This window comes from Neomonachus schauinslandi, chromosome 13 (assembly GCF_002201575.2).
Source record: "Neomonachus schauinslandi chromosome 13, ASM220157v2, whole genome shotgun sequence".
In the NCBI taxonomy this organism is placed as follows: Eukaryota; Metazoa; Chordata; class Mammalia; order Carnivora; family Phocidae; genus Neomonachus; species Neomonachus schauinslandi.
Window position 1 is genome coordinate 8,307,382 of NC_058415.1, and position 22,083 is coordinate 8,329,464.

The 22,083-nt window shown below is 40.9% G+C and overlaps 1 protein-coding gene across 1 annotated transcript in view; it reads left to right on the forward strand.

Moving 5' to 3' along the window:
• Nucleotides 1–22,083, forward strand: part of LOC110584335 (histone-arginine methyltransferase CARM1-like) — a 177,185-nt gene that overhangs the window by 64,477 nt on the left and 90,625 nt on the right. Inside the window, exons 3-4 of the mRNA XM_044920742.1 lie at nucleotides 8,112–8,218; nucleotides 9,105–9,209. Of these exons, the coding sequence (XP_044776677.1) occupies nucleotides 8,112–8,218; nucleotides 9,105–9,209 (212 nt within the window). The remainder of the gene's footprint in view (nucleotides 1–8,111; nucleotides 8,219–9,104; nucleotides 9,210–22,083) is intronic.

Sequence of the window (22,083 nt, forward strand, 5' to 3'; positions counted from 1 at the left end):
TACTCACAGAAGCCCAATTTTCCTTTGGGTTTAGATAGGGCTGACTCAAGTCTGGCGTGGACCCCTGGCTGGAACAATTGATTCAAAAATGGGTCTTTAATTTAACAAGGTTCAGTGGAGCTCAGTCTGGGGCTTTTGTTGGAACATTTTGGGAAGACAGGATTTGCTGAGGTGGTAGCACTGTAGTTGTGGAGATGCTGGTGGTCATCTTGTCCTTCTGAGCATGAAGCCAAAACAGAGAAATACGGAGTAAGAGAGAGAGAAAGAGACAGAGATAGAAAGAGCAAGACAGAGACAGAGTTAAGAAATAGAGGAAGAGAGAGAGAGAGGATGTATCTTAAAAATATCATTTGAGTATCCAGGCACAGCCATTCTTGAAAATAGAGTTTTAATCCTTGATTTTTCAGTTTTGTGAGCCATAATGTTTCTATTTCAGTTAAACCTAGATGAATTTCCACCACTTGCCAACAAAAGTTTTCACTGATGTCCTTGCTTTAGAATCTTTTCCTGCTCGGGCTCAGTTAATTATCCCTCCGTCCAAGGCTGACCCCTGTTCCTTCTGCTTACTGGAAATCACACAGTCCTTAGATCGTGGGCTTTCCCTGTTGTGGGTGGAGCGTCAGGGCCAGAAGACTGGGATCCCACAGGGATGAGGGACTTGGCTCAACATTCAAACAAACGAACAAACTTCCCTCTACAACCTACCTTCTTCACAAATTGTGAAGCTCACTTTTTTACTGATGTTTAGGTCAGTGCTGATCATCTCAGTAAGCGTTTAATTGGTTTTTAAGATATGCATGAAGATTGCCTCTGAAATTTGACAAAATGTGTGACCCAATTGTTTTTGGATAAGACTCTTAACATTTAGAGATGTGACAAGTACACAAGATACTCCTCAGGAGCCCTCCCCAGTGCTTTGTACTAATGTTTCGGTAGGACAAAAGTAGTGTTAGGTAAGTGTTATATGGATTATGAATTAGAGGTTTGCTTGCAAATTGCAAGGCTTTGAAAGAAGAGCAAAGCCAAATAATACATTCAGTTTCTCAGAGTACATAAGTCCTTTTGTTTTAAGAGAGGTTGATTTGGCAATTGCTTTCATGGAATGCTGACAGGTTTGTTTTGTTTTGTTTTTTTCCCCCAAAGGAGACAGAAACACTATAAGGGAGAAATTAACTTCAAGTTTGGTGAAGCTGTCTATTTTTCTAGTTTTCTCATGTACACAATAGAAATATCCAGTGCCTCATAATAATGCTCTGTTGACCACTCAAACAGTCTACTTTATATCTAAGTCCTTTTGCTACTTTACTAAGAAAACCTGCTTGTATGAGACATAAAAAGGGCCATCCTTATGTTGAATTTTACTCAGCAGCAGAGTCCCCTGTATTCAGAGAGAAGACCAGCATTGCAGCTCTTGGCAGCATGTTCATGCTGCTCAAATGATGCCCTGATATGCAGTTCTGCTTCTCCAGCTCTGACCAGATAGGAGGAATCAATGCAGTGTATCCTAAGTGATTGTAAGCCATTTCCATCCTGAGGGCGAAAACACCCAGACCATGAAGCTAGGGGAAGGAGAATTAAATGGGGGCAAATGGTCAGCACTGCTGTCTTCTCCTGACAACAGGAAAAGAAATTGCTTCCTTAGGTGCCCAGTAAAATGAGCTCAATTTGGCAAACTTGAGCTGATGGGCTAGAGAAAATTAAAATAGGCTGTATGTAAATTCATCAAGAGAGCCAAAAGCAGTTCTGCAACCATGTTTAGAGTTTGACATATTATTGTTGTTTTTTTTTAAATCCACACCATGATTATCATACTGTCAGTTGTGTGTTTTCTGGTATAATTTTGGGACATGTGGCCTGAACAGCTGATGCAGTCAGGCAGGTAGTACCCTTTCCTGCAGAGAAAGATGTTAGTATCTTGGTAAATAAACTGTATGGAAAGTACTACAGACAGTATCGCTTGTAAATAGCAGCTATTTAAGAGAAGCGAGCAAACAAAAACAGATCCCTTCAATCTGGTCCTTTTCGAAGCAACGACGATAAGGAAATGGTGCATCTCCATGGTCTATTGATCCACGAGTATAGTTGCATGCTAAAATGGAAAAGTAAGGGCTTGTTAAGAAGAAACTGAAATCAAGCTTGAGAATCAAAGGAAAGTAATTAGAATCATGGCGGTAGCATGGTTAGTACCTGTATAATAGAGAAAACTACATCTTTGTATTTGTGGTGAAAAATGACAAAACATGGCGGTTGAGGCCAGCATGTCTATAGTACCTGTTCCACCAGGCCAGCCTCTTCCCAAACAGTGTGGACAAGTGTGTCCTTTGAAAGGAGTTCCCATTTTACCCATAAGCCATGCTGTATCGGAGGGACTTGGCTTGTATTTGTCATTGAGGGCATGTCCCCATCCTTATACACTCTGCCCTTGGCTTCAGACTTCCAGGCTATACACTACAGGGACCTCTTTCTTCCACAACAGTGGTTCTGACCCCTATCTTCCCACCTTTTCTACCCTGAGTAGCTGAAAGAGCCAATATGCCAACGTGAACGTCCGTTTAGACTTGATTATGTCCTAAAGCGGGCCTTTCTTTTCTCTTCTCTGGGAGCCAAGGATGGCTACTTTTAAACAGGTGGTGCCTGTAGATCGAAAGGCTTTTCCATCCAAAAAAATAATAAATGTACTTTTTGCTAAAATGTTCTCCAAAGGCAAAGTTACCTGCTGGATTTAAAGATTCCTTCACTCTAATCAAAAGTCCCTCCCCCTAGTTTGGAGAACAAGGAAGAGAAGGTGGCTTCTTCATGCTGCGTCTCATCTTGGATTCGCCACTGAGCATTGCCATAGATGGAATGTTTGTGTTTCCTCCAAAGTTCGTATTTTGAAACCTAATCCTATAGGTGGTGGTATTTGCAGGTAGGGCCTTTGGGATATGATTATAAAAGAGACCCCAGAAAGGTCCCTTGCCACTTCCATCATGTGAGGACATAGCCGGAAGCTAGCAGCCCGCAACCAAGAAAAGGGTTCTCACCAGAACCAGACCATGCTGGCACCTTGATCTTGGACTTCCAGCCTCCAGACCTGTGAGGAATGGATTTCTATTGTTTATAAATCACCTGGTCTATCGTACTTTGTTAGAGCAGCCCGAATGGATTATGACAGTGTCCTCCAGAGTCCTTTCTTCTGGAGACTGAGGGGAGGGAGAAATCAACAATTAAATTTCTTTTCCTTTTGAAAGTGCGTTTTTTTAAAAAAAATCTTTATATATCCTATGGAAACACAGACATTTCCTTTATTTGCACACATTTATTTAACCATTAAAATAAAGGCAAGGGAGGCTTGCAAAGAGAACATTCTCCTAGGAGCCATTGTGACAGAAATCACCATAGGCAGGAGTTCACTGATTGCTGATTCCTGGACTTTCCTGGATTGGATGCTCCTCATTTCCTAAATCCCATAAATACGTCTTAAACTTGTCAAACAAGAGATTACGATAGAGTTGTGACTAAAGTGTCTATAATGTAAGAATACAATATTTTTTAATAGAAACATAGTAGAGCTGGTATATCCAATTAGTGTTTATTTTGGAAGGCTGTCTATATATTGCACGGATGCTGGTGTAACCTAAAACTGTTAGAACTTCTCTTTTACGTTTTCCTTTGGAGACCATTGGTGAGTGACACAAGACTATCCATGTTAGTTGATAGTCATAATCTTGTTTGTTAACTAAAAACGATACTTTTCAACTTGTCACACATCCTGTTTACTAAATTAGGCACCCATTATATTTGGCTGTATTAAAAAGTCAGATGTCCCCCAAAGTATGGAGACTTGCAACTGTTGAGAATATTCAAAAGACTATTTGTTGGACAAATGAATTTACTGTAGGCTTTGAAACCCCAAACAGCGTAGATGCCCAGGATTCGAAGAGCTCACAGATGGGTGACACCACTGCTGGTGGTCTCTGAAAGCTCAGAGGGAATTGGAGAGGAGCCAAGAGACTAGAGCTGAGTCAATATTATCTAATACCTTCTGGGGTGTTTTAGTATGTCGAGAAATTTTATTTTATTTTTTGGTGAGAACATTTCAGTTCTCTCAACAAATTTCAATTATACAGTCCATTGTTAGCAGCTATAGTCACCATGTTATATATTAGATCCTCAGATCTTACACTCCTTATAGCTGAACATTTATATCCCTTTACCAACCTCTCCCTGTTCTTTTCTGCCCACCCCGCCCCCAGCTCCAGGCAACCACTTTTCTACTCTATCTTTCTATGAATTTGACTTTTTAAAAGAAGATTCCACATACAAGTGATAACATACTCTATTTTTCTTCCTCTGTCTTATTTAATTTAATGCCACAAGTTTTATCCATGTTGTCCCAAATGGCAGAATTTCCTTCTGTCTCATGGCTGAATAATATTTCATTGGGGGAAGTAGATAGATATGATATAATATGTCATTTTTATATCACGTCTTTATCCATTCATCTGTTGACAGAGATTTAGGCTACTTCCATGTCTTAGCTATTATGAATAATGTTGCAATGCACATGGGAGTGCAGACATCTCTTTGAGATAATGATTTCACTTCCTTTGGATATATACCCAGAAGTGGGACTGCTAGATCATATGGTAGGTCTATTTTAATTTTTTGAGGAACGTCCATACTGTTTTCCACAGGGGCTGCACCAATTTACATTCCCGCCAACAGTGCACGAGGATTCCCTTTTCTCCACATCCTCACTGACACGTGTTACCTTTTGTCGTTTTGATGACAGCCACACCAACAGATGTGAGGTGATGTCTCATTGTGGTTTTGATTGCATTTACCTGATGATTAGTGATATGAAGCATCTTTCGTTATCTGTTGGCCATCTATGTTTTTGGGAAAATGTCTACTCAGTCCCTTAGCCTATTTTTTAAATCAGATTGATTCTTTTTTTCTGCTATGAGTTGTGCGAGTTCTTTATATATTTTGGATATTAGCCCCTTATCAGATATGTGATTTGCAAATATTTTCTCCCATTTAATAGTTGCCTTTTTGTTTTGTTGATGGTTTCCTTTTCTGTGCAGTGCTTTTTAGTTTGATGTATTCCCACTTATTTATTTTTCCTTTTGTTGCCTTTGCTTTTGGTGTCAAATTAAAAAAATCATTGCCAGGACCAATGTTGAGGTGTTTATCCCTGTTTTCTTCTAAAAGTTTTATGGCTTTAGATCTTATGTTCAACTATTTAATCCATTTTGAGTTGATTTTTGTGTATGTTGTAAGATAGAGTTCCAGTTACATTGTTCTGTATGTGGATATCCAGTTTTCCCAGCATCATTTATTAAAAAGACTATCCTTTCCCCATTATATATTCTTGGCTTCTTTGTTGTAAATTGATTGAGTATATAAGCATGAGGCTCTCTATTCTCTTCCATTAATCTTTGTGTCTGTTTTTAGGACAATACCATGCTGGTTTAATTACTGCAGCTTTGCAATGTAGTTTGAAATCAGAAAGTGTGATGCCTCCAGCTTTGTTCTTCTTTCTCAAGATTTCTTTGGCTGTTAGGGGTTTTACAGTTCCATACAAACTTCAGGATTGTTTTTCTTTTTCTGTGAAAAATGCCATTGGAATTTTGATAGGGATGGCATTAAAACTGTAGATTGCTTTGGGCATATGGGCAGTTTAACAACATTAATTCTTCTAATCCATGAACACAGGATATATTTACACTTATTTGTCTCATCCTCAATTTTTTTTCATCAATGTCTTACAGTTTTTAGAATACGGATAACTGGTATCACCTCCTTGATTCAGTTTATTCCTAAGTATTTTGTTCTTTTTGATGCAATTTTAAATGGGATTGCTTTCCTAATTTCTCTTTCTAGTAGTTCATTGTTGGTGTTTTGAAACACAACTGATTTTTGTATATTGATATTGTATCTTGCAACTCTATTGAATTTGTTGGTTTTAACAGTTTTTTGGTGGAGTCCTTTGGGGTTTCTATATATAATATGTTGTCTGCAAATAGAGACAGTTTTGCTTCTTCCTTTCCAAGTTGGATGCCTTCTGTTTCTTTTTATTGCCTGATTGCTCTGAGTAGGACTTCCAATACTGTGTTGAATAGGAATGGTGAGAGTGGGCACCCTTGTCTCATTTCTGGTCTTAGAGGAAAAGCTTTCAGCGTTTTACTGTTGAGTATGATGTCAGCTGCAGGATTGTCATGTATGGCCTTTGCCGTGTTGAGGTGTGTTCCCCTTATACCAAGTTTGTTGCAAGTTTTTATCTAACAAAGTTTTCAAACATTTTAAAGTTTTAAAATATTATCCAATATCATTTAAAGGGAAAAAAATGCAAATATAGAAAATTATAGTTCCAAAGGGTTGGTACTTTTGACCCCCAGTAGAACTTGATAAGCAAATAAGCAAATCCAAAATTTGAAGGAACATAGTTAAAAACCTTGTTGAAATTAAGATCTACTAAGGCTCTGATGTTGCCTCTGAGAACAAATAGGAGAAACAGGAACAAAAGGACATTGTAGTTAGTGGGCTTTGTAGCTTTAAGTGTGGATGAGAGATTCTATATGAAAAGTATTGACAGTGGGGCGCCTGGGTGGCTCAGTCGTTAAGCGTCTGCCTTCGGCTCAGGTCATGATCTCAGGGTCCTGGGATCGAGCCCCGCATCGGGCTCCCTGCTCTGCGGGAAGCCTTCTTCTCCCTCTCCCACTCCCCCTGCTTGTGTTCCTTCTCTCGCTGTGTCTCTCTGTCAAATAAATAAATAAAATCTTTAAAAAAAAAAAAAAAAAGAAAAGTATTGACAGTAGAGTATGATACTATTATTATAAATAATGTACAGATAGATAAAAACACAACGAAGAAAAATTACTGGGAGATTTTATCCCAAAATAGTCTTAGTGGTTATATCTAGCAATCATTTTTTGTTCCTGGCTTTCTTTTCTGAGTTTTAAAATTTCCTATGATTAAATTATTTACTTTTTTTTTTTGATTGATTGACTTAACAGGTTTGGGATGAGGGTTCAACATCCATAGTCTAAAAAATCTTTTCACGTGATTCTGATCAAGTGTTGAGGCCCACCATGCCTTTGGGTGTTCCAGAACATAGCAATGAGAAAAGGCTGGTTGAGCTGAATCTTGGGGGATGAATAGGAATTTGATGTCAAAAGTGAATTTAAAGAGAAGAGCTGGGGGGTTTCAAGTCAAGAAGCCAGGCCAGGGCCAAGTTGATGTGGGAATTCATAAGTACTTCCACATGGCGGAAGCATGGAGGATGTAGGGCGCAAGGAGAAGGTGTATAAGGTAGCATGCGAGGGCTGACAAAGCATGAGGGGCTGGAGCTCATGGTGAACTGAGAGTGTGTGGCCATCAGGAATCCAGCACAGGCTGTAAGGGAGAGACTTGGGCACATCACCAGAGGTGCCGAGGGAGAAGGCCACGGGTGATGAGGACTACTGGGCAAGGATGTAAGAGACAATTCTAAAGCAGAAGTCGCAAAACTTGACCGCTGTGTATGCTGTGTTATCTCGAAGTAATAACACTTCTGGGATTTTTTGAGCCGTCATCTATGTATTTCTTTTCCTCAAATAATTGAAAGCATTTCCTTGTATTCACATCTCTTTGGTTATTTTACTTCTTCTCTCTACGCCTGGAGAATACTAAATGTGAAAAAAAAAAAACCCTGTCGTGACAATAGAATGAGATTTTTATATATATAGAAATATGTATATCTATTCATTGTATGTATATTTTGTATTCACATATATACATTTTTTCCTTATCATCAGCAATCACCTTCCCCAGAGCACATACTGAGAATAAGCCTGTAAGCTCCGTGAGCACAGGACCGGGAGAAGTCCCTGAGCCCAGTCTCCGCGTGTCCCATTATGCTGTGTCACGTGACACTGGTGAATGCAAATATGGCTGACAAGTGTAAGGAAGGCTGTCACATCTCAGAGTGGTACCCATTTCCACCTTGCCATTCCTTATCCTGTGTGTGTCTGGGGATGAACTTGCCCTTTGAATCTTCCAGTATTTTCTCAGAATTGTGTAAAAGTGCAGCGGTCAGTTCTGTGGTTCCCTCAGTGTAGAAACGGGTCTGCCTTTTATCCTTGCAGATCTCAGCTCATTTTCAAATACCTTGAAAAGATGCCGGAATGAGAAAAAGGAATCCTCAGTGTTCAGCCAGCGGACAGAAGAGGCTTCTGCTGTGCAGTACTTCCAGGTCAGGAAAGTTGCCCCCCAGGGCGGAAAGAAGTTGTTTCCAGGTGCCGCAGGCCTGCGAACACTCCTGTGGACACACCTGGGCAGGCCGGTGGGCGGAGAGGAGGCAGTGGGCGTGGCCCTGCAGCTTCCCACCGTGCGGTCCCCTGAGCGCAGCTGCAGCAGCCCCTGGCTTGGGATCCTCATACCATCACTTCTCAACTTGTCAGGACTTGGGGGCAAGTGGCCGAATCTCTCTGAGCCTCAGTTTTGTCATCTGGGGAATGAAATTCGTCTGATTTTTATAATGATTTAATTTGATTAGAGGATGTATGTGAATCATTTAGCATGGTGCCCGTAACATAGCAAACTCTACTAAAGGGGGGCAGTTACAATGCTGATATTTGTGACCCAGTGTTCATGGATTTGTACGCACCGCATCACCCAGCTGGCTTGCCTGATCAGGATTGCCATCGCCACTACCTTCTGCCCCACTCCTGCCCTCACTCAGCATTTCTGTCCAAGTCCCGTTTTTCTCTCCTGGCTCAGGAGACTCATTCGGGATGTCCCTTTTGGCTCTGGCCTCTTTCTCTCTCTTACCCCTGTTAGTCTTGATCTGTGTTCTCTTATAACCTCTGCTTTGAGAAGGGACCCTGGGCACCTCTCTGGCCAGTATCTAGGCCTGAATCTATTGCATGGAGCAGCCTTCAGAAGTCTGGAGTCGACTTACAGTTCTAGACCTTAGAAATGAGGTGAATGTGGACAGGTCACTGCATCTTTCAGAGCCTCGGCTAGCCTGCGCATTAGGCTCAGCCTACCTTGACCAAGGTGACTCTAAGAACCAGATGCTCATGAAGGTGATGCCTTGTGGGTTGTTGACTCTCCCTGTCCTTCTCTTTTCCTTACAGTTTTATGGCTGCATTTCCCAGCAGCAGAACATGATGCAGGATTTTGTGAGGACAGCCACTTACCACAGAGCCATCCTCCAGAACCACATTGACTTTAGAGACAAGGTAATGCTGGCAGCATGTTATTGATCTCAAACCATTTTAAGAAGCCTTGTCAAAAACTAGAATCCAGATTAAGCTTTGATAGAATTACAATATGACCCAGCAATTCCACTCCTGATTATATACACCAAAGAATTGAAAAGAGGTATTCAAACCACTGTTTGCACACAAATGTTTATAGCAGCACTATTCATGATAGCCAGAAAGTGGAGAGAACACAAAATGCCCGTCAACTGATGAATGGATAAACGAAATGTGGTCTATCCATACAATGGAATATTGTGGGTGTCATTCATGTTTATCTGATCCATAAAAATAATGCAGTGCTGGTACATGGATGAACCTCAGAAATGTGCCAAGTAAAAGAAGTTACAAAAGCTCATGCGTATGATTCCACTTACCTGAAACATCCCGAATAGGCAAATCCGTAGAAAGGAAGCAGACCCATGGTGGCCAGGGCCAGGGGGAGGGAGAAATGGGGAGTGGCGCTTCATGGGTGCAGGGTTTCCTTTTGGGGTGATAGAAATGTCTTGCAATTTGATACAGATAACAGTTACATGACCTAGTAAACGTGCCAAATGACACTGAATTTTATAATGTAAAATGAGTAACAGTTAATTTTACGTTATGTGAATTCTGCCTCAATGGAGAAATTAAGCTTTGAGTGCCAGGAACGCAAGAGACTGAATGCACCAGGTCTTGGAGCACTGAATGGGTTAGGACCTCTATTGCTACATAATGAATAGCTCTTACTGAGTCTCTTCGCTTCAGTTTTTTTCATAGACTCCACAAGTGCCTGCACTGATTTCCTTCACAAATGGATCTGAATGATAAATGACTGCTAACACATTATACAAGTGTTGCGCATTACTCTCCCACCTGTTAAATAGCCAGTGTTCAAAATACCACGTGGCCCCTCTCAGAGACGTGAGGACTGGTCAGTGGAATCAGCAGTCCTGGGATTTAGTTTTTATGTTTTCTCCCAAACGAGCTGTGTGATCTTAGGCAAAGCACTAAACCTCTCTGAATCTCACAGTCTCTTCTACTGTCATAGCAATTGTAGACCATGGCCTTTGATACTTGTAGCACTAATTCCCTTGGAAGGGTATGGTGTAACATTGAAATAATGATGCTGAAGAGTCGTGGCTCCCTGTGTCCACACCCATGTGCAAAGTCTTAATAGCTTCTCTGTCATCAAGAGATAGTCTGATTTTTTTACCTTTATCTCTGTGCTGTTCTTGTGATATGCTTTCACCAAAACACTATGACAGAGATTAATAACATTGTATGCATTTCAGAGCCGAGGGCTTAAGGGGCCTTGTGGCTCCAGACCTCACCCTCTTGGAACCCTGAGATTACCATACCATGAAGAAGCCCATTCTAGCTTATTAGAGGTTGAAAGTTTGCTTAAAGAGAACTAGTTGAGACACGCCAGTCAAAGGCTAGCACCACCTGCCACTCCTATGCGTGGGGCCATCTTGGACCGCCAGTCCAGCCACCCCTCCAGCTGAATGCAGAAACATGAATGTATGTAGGCAAGACCAGCAGAGAAGCTGCCCAGCCCTCCCGTGGAAGTGAGAGAAATTATAAATTGTTTCCAGGTTCAGCCACTAAATTTTGATGTGGCTTGTTATGCCTCAGTAGTTAATTAAAAGAGAGAGAAATGCATGAAAAAGTAGTGATAAATGGTCACCCAGCTAGAAGATGATTTGCTGCTGGCTTTCTTTCCTCTGTCATCCCCATTCTGCTCTTGAGCCCATCAGAGGTGGTGTGGTTTTTTTTGTTTGTTTGTTTGTTTTTTGGGGTTTTTTTGTTATTGTATTGTTCAGTTCCAAAATTTCGACCTGACTCTTGTTTATGCCATCTGTTTCTTGCCTGAGACTTTCTCTTTTACCCATTGGTTTCTGCAGTGTTCATGATTGCTGATTGGAGATTTTTATCATAGTTTTGTCAGATAATTCTAACGTCTGTGTTATTGCTGTGTTAACTTTAGTTAATTGTCTTTTCCAAGGGAATTGGAATTTTCCTGATTCTTCATATGGCAGGGAATTTTGGATTGTGTTCTGTACATTTTGACTATTATGTTCTGAGACTCTGGGTCTTTTTTAAAGCCTAGGGAGAATGTTGATATTTTTGTTGTAGTTTTCATTCAACTTGGTTAGGTTCTGGCTGCAAGTTCCACGCCCCTGGGTGGGCTTCCAAGAGCTCTGGTTCTTATGTCAGCTCAGTTTTTCAAAGCCTTTGGCAGCACTATTTGGATCTGCATGTGTGTGTCACCCAGTGCTCAGTCTGGAACCTAGGCAGAGTTCTCAAAGGACTGATATGCAAATTAAGATCAGATTCATGCATGTATAGAAACACAGTGAGCCCAGGAATTTATTTAAAAAAAAGAAAACTTTATGGAGTTGCTTTGCCAAGCTCCTTCCTCTCCATGATTTCCCTGGTACCTTCTAATTCCCTGGGACCACTTGTCAGTCTCTGGCCACAAAGTTCACACTGTCATGCACTTCCGTGACTTGGCCTACATTGGCCAACCAGAGAGAGGACAAAGAAAGAAAAAAGGCAGCGGGGGATGGTCTCAGCCTTTGGAAATGACAGTGCCACTGAATGCAGAGGTGGGTTCCCCTCCCTCATAGTTTTGGCTCCTATAGACGGATGCTGTCACTGCCATTAGATCACTGGGGGCTGGAGCACAGAAGACAAGAAAGGGGACACCCAGTGCTCCATTCAATACGTGCCCTCTTTAATACCCATCACCAGGCTAACCCATCTCCCCATTCCCTCCCCTCTAGAACCCTCAGTTTGTTTCTCAGAGTCCATAGTCTCTCATGGTTTGTCTCCCCCTCCGATTTCCCCCCCTTCATTTTTCCTTTCCTACTATCTTCTTTTTTTTTTTAACATATAATGTATTATTTGTTTCAGAGGTACAGGTCTGTGATTCAACAGTCTTACACAATTCACAGCACTCACCATAGCACATACCCTCCCAAATGTCTATGACCCAGCCACCCCATGCCTCCCACCCCCCACCACTCCAGCAACCCTCAGTTTGTTTCCTGAGATTAAGAATTCCTCATATCAGTGAGATCATATGATACATGTCTTTCTCTGATTGACTTATTTCACTCAGCATAACACCCTCCAGTTCTATCCACGTCATTGCAAATGGGAAGATTTCATTCCTTTTGATGGCTGCATAATATTCCATTGTATATATATACCACATCTTCTTTATCCATTCATCTGTCGATGGACATCTTGGCTCTTTCCATAGTTTGGCTATTGTGGACATTGCTGCTATAAACACTGGGGAGCACATACCCCTTTGGATCACTACATTTGTATCTTTGGGGTAAATATCCAGTAGTGCAATTGCTGGGTCGTATGATAGCTCTATTTGCAACTTTTTGAGGAACCTCCATACTGTTCTCCAGAGTGGCTGCACCAGCTTGCATTCCCACCAACAGTGTAGGAGGGTTGCCCTTTCTCCACATCCCCACCAACATCTGTCGTTTCCTGAGTTATTAATTTTAGCCATTCTGACTGGTGTGAGGTGGTATCTCATTGAAGTTTTGATTTGGATTTCCCTGATGCCGAGCGATGTTGAACACTTTTTCATGTGTCTGTTGGCCATTTGGATGTCTTCTTTGGAAAAATGTCTGTTCATGTCTTCTGCCGATTTCTTGATTGGATTCTTTGTTCTTTGGGTGTTGAGCTTGATAAGTTCTTTATAGATTTTGGATACTAGCCCTTTATCTGATATGTCATTTGCAAATATCTTCTCCCATTCTGTCGGTTGTCTTTTGGTTTTGTGGACTGTTTCTTTTGTTGTGCAAAAAGAACAACAAAATCTTATCTTGATGAGGTCCCAATAGTTCATTTTTGCTCTTCCTTCCCTTGCCTTTGGCGATGTTTCTAGGAAGAAGTTGCTGTGGCTGAGGTCGAAGAGATTGCTGCCTGTGTCCTCCTTCAGGATTTTGATGGACTCCTGTCTCACATTGAGATCTTTCAACCATTTTGAGTCTATTTTTGTGTGTGGTGTAAGGAAATGGTCCAGTTTCATTCTTCTGCATGTGGCTGTCCAATTTTCCCAACACCATTTGTTGAAGAGACTGTCTTTTTTCCAATTGGACATTCTTTCCTGCTTTGTCGAAGATGAGTTGACCATAGAGTTGAGGGTCCATTTCTGGGCTCTCTATTCTGTTCCATTGATCTATGTGTCTGTTTTTGTACCAGTACCATACTGTCTTGATGATCACAGCTTTGTAATAGAGCTTGAAGTCTGGAATTGTGATGCCACCAGCTTTGCTTTTCTTTTTGAACATCCCTCTGGCTATTCGGGGTCTTTTCTGGTTCCATACAAATTTTAGGATTATTTGTTCCATTTCTTTGAAAAAAGTGGATGGTATTTTGATAGGGATTGCATTAAATGTGTAGATTGCTCTAGGTAGCATTGACATCTTCACGATATTTGTTCTTCGAATCCATGAGCATGGAAGGTTTTTCCATTTCTTTGTGTCTTTCATGAGTATTTTATAGTTTTCTGAGTACAGATTCTTTGACTCTTTGGTTAGATTTATTCCTAGGTATCTTTTGGTTTTGGGTGCAATTGTAAATGGGATCGACTCCTTAATTTCTCTTTCTTCTGTCTTGTTGGTGTATAGGAATGCCACTGATTTCTGTGCATTGATTTTATATCCTGCCACTTTACTGAATTCCTGTATGAGTTCTAGCAGTTTTGGGGTGGAGTCTTTTGGGTTTTCCATATAAAGTATCATATCATCTGCAAAGAGTGAGAGTTTGACTTCTTCTTTGCCGATTCGGATGCCTTTGATTTCTTTTCATTGATTGCTGTGGCTAGGACTTCTAGTACTATGTTGAATAGCGGTGGTGATAGTGGACATCTCTGCATCCCTACCGTGTTCCTGACTTAGGGGGAAAGCTCTCAGTTTTTCCCCACTGAGAATGATATTCGCTGTGGGTTTTTCATAGATGGATTTTATGATATTGAGGCATGTACCCTCTGTCCCTATACTCTGAAGAGTTTTGATCAAGAAAGGATGCTGTACTTTGTCAAATGCTTTTTCTGCATCTATTGAGTATGGTTCTTGTTCTTTCTTTTATTAACGTATTGTATCACATTGATTGATTTGCGGATGTTGAACCAACCTTGCAGCCCAGGGATAAATCCCACTTGGTCGTGGTGAATAATCCTTTTAGTGTACTGTTGGATCCTATTGGCTATGGCTAGTATTTTGGTGAGAATTTTTGCATCCGTGTTCATCAGGGATATGGGTCTGTAATTCTCCTTTTTGATGGGGTCTTTGTCTGGTTTTGGGATCAAGGTAATGGTGGCCTCATAAAACGAGTTTGGAAGTTTTCCTTCCATTTCTATTTTTTGGAACAGTTTCAGAAGAATAGGTATTAATTCTTCTTTAAATGTTTAGTAGAATTCCCCTGGGAAGCCATCTGGCCCTGGGATCTTCTTTGTTGGGAGATTTTTGATGACTGCTTCAATTTCCTTAGTGGTTATAGGTCTGTCCAGGTTTTGTATTTCTTCGCGGTTCAGTTTTGGTACTTTATGCATCTCTAGGAATGCATCCATGTCTTCCAGATTATCTAATTTGCTGGCATATAGTTGCTCATAATATGTTCTTATAGTTGTTTCTATTTCTTTGGTGTTGGTTGTGATCTCTCCTCTTTCATTCATGATTTTATTTATTTGGGTCATTTCTCTTTTCTTTTTGCTAAGTCTGGCCAGGGGTTTATCAATCTTGTTAATTCTTTCAAAGAACCAGCTCCTAGTTTTGTTGATCTGTCCCACTGTTCTTTTGGTTTCTATTTCATTGATTTCTGCTCTGATCTTTATTATTTCTCTTCTCCTGCTGGGTTTAGGCTTTATTTGCTGTTCTTTCTCCAGCTCCTTTAGGTATAGGGTTAGGTTTTGTATTTGAGACCTTTCTTGTTTCTTGAGAAATGCTTGTAATGCTATATACTTTCCTCTTAGGACAGCCTTTGCTGCACCCCAGAGATTTTGAACAGCTGTGTTTTCATTTTCGTCTGTTTCCATGAATTTCTTAAATTCTTCTTTAATTTCCTGGTTGACCCATTCATTCTTTAGTAGGATGCTCTTTAGCCTCCATGTATTTGAGTTCTTTCCAACTTTCCTCTTGTGATTGAGTTCTAGTTTCAAAGCACTGTGGTCCGAAAATATGCAGGGAATGATCCCAGTCTTTTGGTACCAGTTGAGACCTGATTTGTGACCCAGGATGTGATCTGTTCTGGAGAATGTTCCATGGGCACTAGAGAAGAATGTGTATTCCGTTGCTTTGGGATGGAATGTTCTGAATATATGTGTGAAGTCCATTTGGTCCAGTGTGCCATTTAAAGTCTTTATTTCCTTGTTGATCTTTTGCTTAGACGATCTGTCCATTTCAGTGAGGGGGGTGTTAAAGTCCCCTACTATTATTGTATTGTTGTCGATGTGTTTCTTTGCTTTTTTTATTAATTGGCTGATCTAATTGGCTACTCCCATCTTAGGGGCATAGGTATTTACAATTGTTAGATCTTCTTGTTGGATAGACCCTTTAAGTAGGATATAGTGTCCTTCCTCATCTCTTATTATAGTCTTCAGTTTAAAATCTAATTTGTCTGATACAAGGATTGCCATCCTAGCAATCCAATGGTTTTCCTCCCATGTCTTGTATTATGTCTTGAGGTGCCCAGGACCCTTGCCTTGCCAGTGGGGCCTGCCTGGTTAACAGATAGGAGGGAACATTCCTAATGAGGAGAACCTTATTATGGCAGGTGGGTAGGATTAGGATAGAGGGGAAATGCTTGTTTCTTTTGACACTTTAGCTGGTATTCAAGATTGTGGGTAAGTAGTCTTATTGACCAAAGGTAGGCATTTTTTGCTAATTAAAAAAAAAACAACCTCCAAAATATTGATCTATTCTTCATGGTTTGAATGTGTTTTCTGGAGGTAATACTTTTGTTGAGGGAAACTTCTCTCTCTCTAAAGTTGCTTTGTTTTAATCTGTAATCTGTTTTCTATTATTTATAATCTGTTCTCTGTATTTCTATAATTTGTTTTTAATTCTGGGGTTATAGCTTCTAAAGACTGCTTCCCAAACTACCAATCATATGAATAATTTGCATTATAAGCTTTCACAGAATTTCACGTGGATTATGTCACTTGACCATTTCATCTGTGTATCTTTTCATCTATAAAAATGAAGATATTGGACTGGATCATCTTTAAGGTCACTCATAGCTGTAACCTCATTTGATTTTGCAAAATATCCTTTTCCTGACAGCCTGAAAGGGGTTTGTCTGCCAATGAAATAAAATAGACTTCTATCTGTTGGGGTTTATGAAGGTGATAATTAATCACATGGTTGATAATTAATTATATCTCTCTCCCCCTCTGAGTTCTGAACCAATTTAGAAATAGACACAGATGTCAGGTAAAAATAATAGCAGCTTTATGGTTGTTAATGCTGATGAGAGAACAGGGCTTGGACCTGTGGCCAAATAAGCCTTCCTATTTCTTTCCCCCACAGACTGAATTTTTCCACCCATTTGTATGCTGAACAACTAGTCTCCCTGGATAAGCTTAGAGCCTGCCCGGCAAGCTCCTATATATAGGGAACTGAAGAGCACGTGCTTGAGCAGGGGGTGAGCAGGCTGGCCGCTTCCAAGCTCCAGGCTGTGCATGCTCAGTACTGTTTCCCAGTGTTAGCAGGCATATAGGTCACTCCTACTATGAAGGAAAAAGAGAAGGTCAGTACACTTTTTCCAGTACTGACCTCTCCTGGTAGTAAATATCCCCTCCCCTCTGAAAACTGAAATAGCTAACTATCCCGCTTTTAATGTCTGAAGAATCCCCTCATTCCTAGACAGTCTAGAATGGTTGCTCACCACCACTCTGAATCTACCAAATCCCCCACAAACCCAAAATTTTTTTTAGTTCTTTTTTTGTTTGCTTTATCATTCTGAAGACCAGTCTGGAATAATCCCTGTGAGTCCATGGAGGATGCTACCTTTTCATTAAACCCTTGTATTCTTTCTTGGTGAAATTAATTCTCTAAGAAGGGCATGGGTTTAGGATGATCAATCCAGTGGCTATTATTTATTGAGAAACATAGTATATGCAAGCACCATGCCAAGAGCTTTCCATATACTGTTTCTGTCTTGGTTCAGGCTGCTATAGCAAACTATGATAGACTGGGTGGTTTAAACAACACGCATTTGTTTCTTATAGTTCTGGAGGCTAGGAAGTCCCAAGACCAGTGTGTCAGCAGAGCCAGTGTCTGGTGAGGACTCATTTCCTGGCTTATAGATAGTGGCTTTCCTGTTATATTCTCACACGGCCCAGAAGGAGAGGAAGCAAGTTCTTTCATGTCTCTTCTTACAAGGGCACTAATCCCCATCATGAGGGCTCTGCACTTGTGACCTCATTATTTCCCAAAGGCCCATCTTCAGATACCATCACATTGAACTTTACAAAATGGCGGAGGAGTAGGAGACCTTAGTTTTGTTTGGTCCCAGAAATTCAGCTAGATAGCTATCAAATCATTCTGAACACCTGTGAACTCAACCAGAGATCTAAGAGAAGAATTGCTGCAATTCTACAAAATAGAAAATCGAGCAACTTCTGCAAGGTAGGAGGTGTGGAGAAGTGAAAACAAGGCAATATATCAGGAAGATAAACTGTGGGGGGAGAGAGCCTCCATAAGCCAGGTACTGGAAAGTGATATAGCAGCAGAGTGCAAAATCGGAACTTTTAGTAGTCTCCTCCAGTGAGGGACATCCCTGCCTGAAAGGAACTCAGGTGGTGAAGTGGGGCAGAATCCTAGATGGGACAGTGTGGCCTCAGGATCCCTGGAGTCACAGGAAGACAGGGGTGCCTGAATGCGGCACAGTTGTCAGGCATCAGAGCAGGGAAGCTGGCTGTAATCAGTGAGCCCAGTCAGCTCAGGGTTGCCATAAACCCAGAACCTTGGCATGGTTGGGCGACCACTCTCAATCAGGGGCCCAACAAGCGGCAGAACTGGCAGGAACCCCCTTCCTCCCCCCGGGTGGAGCAGTGCGGGTACACGCTGCAGGAGTCTTCAGGGTTTAGAGATCGAAGTGGGATCATGTGCCCAAGATAGAAATGCTCGGTCACAGGCCAGGTGAACACAAAGTGCACAGGGAGACCAGGGGGACAGGACTGATTGACTGCTTTGCCCTGAGGGCACACTAAGGAGTGGGGCCCTGAGCTTCAAGCTCCCGGGCTGGAGATGAGGGCGCTGCCATTTTTATCTCCATTCTCCCAAGTGGCACGGAAAGACTTCAGGGAATGAAGGCCACAAAGAGCAATCCGGAGCTGCTTATTCAGCCTGGCCCCCTGGCAAGGGCGGTGCAATTCTGCCTGGGGCAATGACGCCTGAGAATCAGCGCAACAGGCCCTTCCCCCAGGATATCACCAAGAACATTGGCTAAGACCAAGTTTACCAATCACACAGAACTACTAAACTACAACACTAGGGGCAAATAGTATATAGATTTCATGGTTTTTTTCTTCATGATTCTTTACTCTTTCAATTTTAATTTTTTTCTCTTTCCTTTTCAACCAATTTCTTATTTTATCAACTCTTTTTTCAGTCTTTTTTAATTTTTATTTTTACAGTTATATCCTATCCTTCCACTGTATTTAATTTTATTTTTGTGTATATATATATATCCCCTTTCCTCTGAGGGCAGTGCAGTGCTTCCTGAGAGGTCACAGTTCCCAGGCATCAGAGCAGGGAAGCCAACTGCAACCATTGAAGTTGAAGCAGCAATCAAAAATCTCCCAACAAACAGTCCAGGGCCAAATGGCTACCCAGGGGAATTCTACCAAACATTTAAAGAAGAATTAATACCTATTCTTCTGAAGCTGTTTCAAAAAAGAGAAATGGAAGGAAAACTTCCAAACCCGTTCTATGAGGCCAGCATTACCTTGATCCTAAAACCAGACAAAGACCCCACCAAAAAGGAGAATTACAGACCAATATCCCTGATGAACATAGATGCAAAAATTCTCACCAAGATACTAGCCAATAGGATCCAACAGTACATTAAAAGGATTATTCACCATGACCAAGTGGGATTCATTCCTGGGCTACAAGGTTGGTTCAACATCTACAAATCAATCAATGTGATACACTACGTTAATAAAAGAAAGGACAATAACCATATGATCCTCTCACTAAATGCAGAAAAACCATTTGACAAAGCACAGCATCCTTTCTGATTAAAACTCTTCACAGTGTAGAGATAGAGGGAATATACCCCAATATCATAAAAGGCATATGCAAAAAACCCACAGCGAATATCATTCTCAGTGGGGAAAAACTGAGAGCTTTTCACCTTAACTAAGGTCAGGAACACGACAGGGATGTCCACTATCACCACTGTTCTTCAACGTAGTATTAAAAGTCCTAGCCTTAGCAATCAGACAACAACAACAAAAAATAAAAGGCATCCGAATCAGCAAAGAATTAAACTGTCACTCTTTGCAGGTGACATGATACTCTACATGGAAAACCGAAAAGGCTCCACCCCAAAATTGCTAGAACTCATACAGGAATTCAGCAAAATGGCAGGTATAAAATCAATGCACAGAAATCAGTTGCATTTCTATACACTAACAATGAGACAGAAAAAAGAGAAATTAAGGAGTCAGTCCCATTTACAATTGCACCCCAAACTGTAAGATACTTAGTAATAAACCAAAGAGGTAAAGGATCTGTACTCAGAAAACTATAGAACTAATGAAAGAAACTGAGGAAGACACAAAGAAATGGAAAAATGTTCCCCGCTCATGGATTGGAAAAACAAATACTGTTAAAATGTCTGTGCTACCTAGAGCAATCTATACATTCAGTGCAATCCCTATCAAACTACCATCAACTTTTTTTTTTTTAAAGATTTTTATTTATTTGAGAGAGAAAGAATGAGAGACAGAGAGCGTGAGAGGGAAGAGGATCAGAGGGAGAAGCAGACTCCCTACTGAGCAGGGAGCCTGATGCAGGACTCGATCCTGGGACTCCAGGATCATGACCTGAGCTGAAGGCAGTCACTTAACCAACTGAGCCACCCAGGCACCCCCAAACTACCATCAACTTTTTTCACAGAGCTGGAACAAATAATTCTAAAATTTATATGGAACCAGGAAAGACCCCGAATAGCCAAAGGAATGTTGAAAAAGAAAACCAAAGCTGGTGGCATCACAATTCTGGACTTCGAACTCTATTACAAAGCTGTGATTATCAAGACAGCATGGTACTGGCACAAAAACAGACCCATCGATCAATGGAACAGAATAGAGAGCCCAGAAATGGACCCTCAACTCTGTGGTCAACTCATCATTGACAAAGCAAGAAAGAAGATCCAATGGAAAAAAGACAACAAATGGTGTTGGGAAAATTGGACAGCCACATGCAGAAGAATGAAACTGGACCATTTCCTTACACCACACACAAAAATAGACTCAAAATGCATGAAAGGCATAAATGTGAGACTGGAATCCATCAAAATCCTAAAGGAGAACACAGGCAGCAACCTCTGTGACCTCGGCTGCAGCAACTTCTTCCTAGAAACATTGCCAAAAGCAAGGGAAGGAAGAGCAAAAATGAACTATTGGGACCTTATCAAGATAAAAACTTTCGCACAGCAAAGGCAACAGTCAACAAAACCAAAAGACAACAGACAGAATGGGAGAAGATATTTGCAAATGCCTTATCAGATAAGGGGCTAGTATCCAAAATCTATAAAGAACTTAATCAGACTCAACACCCAAAGAACAAATAATCCAATCAAGAAATGGGCAGAAGACATGAACAGACATTTCTGCAAAGAAGACATACAAATGGCCAACGGACACATGAAAAAATGCTCCATATCATTTGGCCTCAGGAAAATACAAATCAAAACCACAATGAGAAACCACCTCACACTAGTCAGAATGGCTAAAATTAACAAGTCAGGAAACCACAGATGTTCACAAGGATGCAGAAAAAGGGGAATTCTCCTACACTGTTGGTGGGAATGGAAGCTGGTGCTGCCACTCTGGAAAACAGTATAGAGGTTCCTCAAAAGGTTGAAAATAGAGCTACCGTACGACCTAGTAATTGCACCACGAGGTATTTACCCTAACGATACAAATGTAGTGATCTGAAGGGGCACCTGCACCCCAGTGTTTATAGCAGCAATGTCCACAATAGCCAAGATGTCCATTGACAGATGAATGGATAAGGAAGATGTGGCATATATATATATATATATATATATGTATATATATATATATATATACAATGGAATATTACTTAGCCATCAAAAAATGAAATCTTGCCATTTGCAATGACATGGATGGAGTAGAGGGTATTATGCTAAGCGAAATAAGTCAGTCTGAGAAAGATAGTTATGATTTCACTTATACGTGGAATTTAAGAAACAAAACAGAGGATCATAGATGAAGGGAGGGAAAAATAAAATAAGATGAAAAGAGAGAGGGAGACAAACCATAAGAGACTCTTAACTTTAGGAAACAAACTTAGGGTTGCTGGAGGGGAGGTGAGTGGGGGATGGGGTAACTGGGTGATAGACATTAAGGAGGGCACGTAATGTAATGAGCACTGGGTGTTATGTAAGACTGGTGAATCACTGAACTCTACCTCTGAAATTAATAATACACTATATGTTTATTAATTGAATTAAAAAAAATACCATCACATTGGGGATTGGAGTTTCAACATTTGAATTTTACGGGTATAGAGATATTCAGTCTATAGCAGCTTCCTTTGGTCTTCGTTATAATTTTGTGAGATAAATGCTAGCGTCATTGCCATTT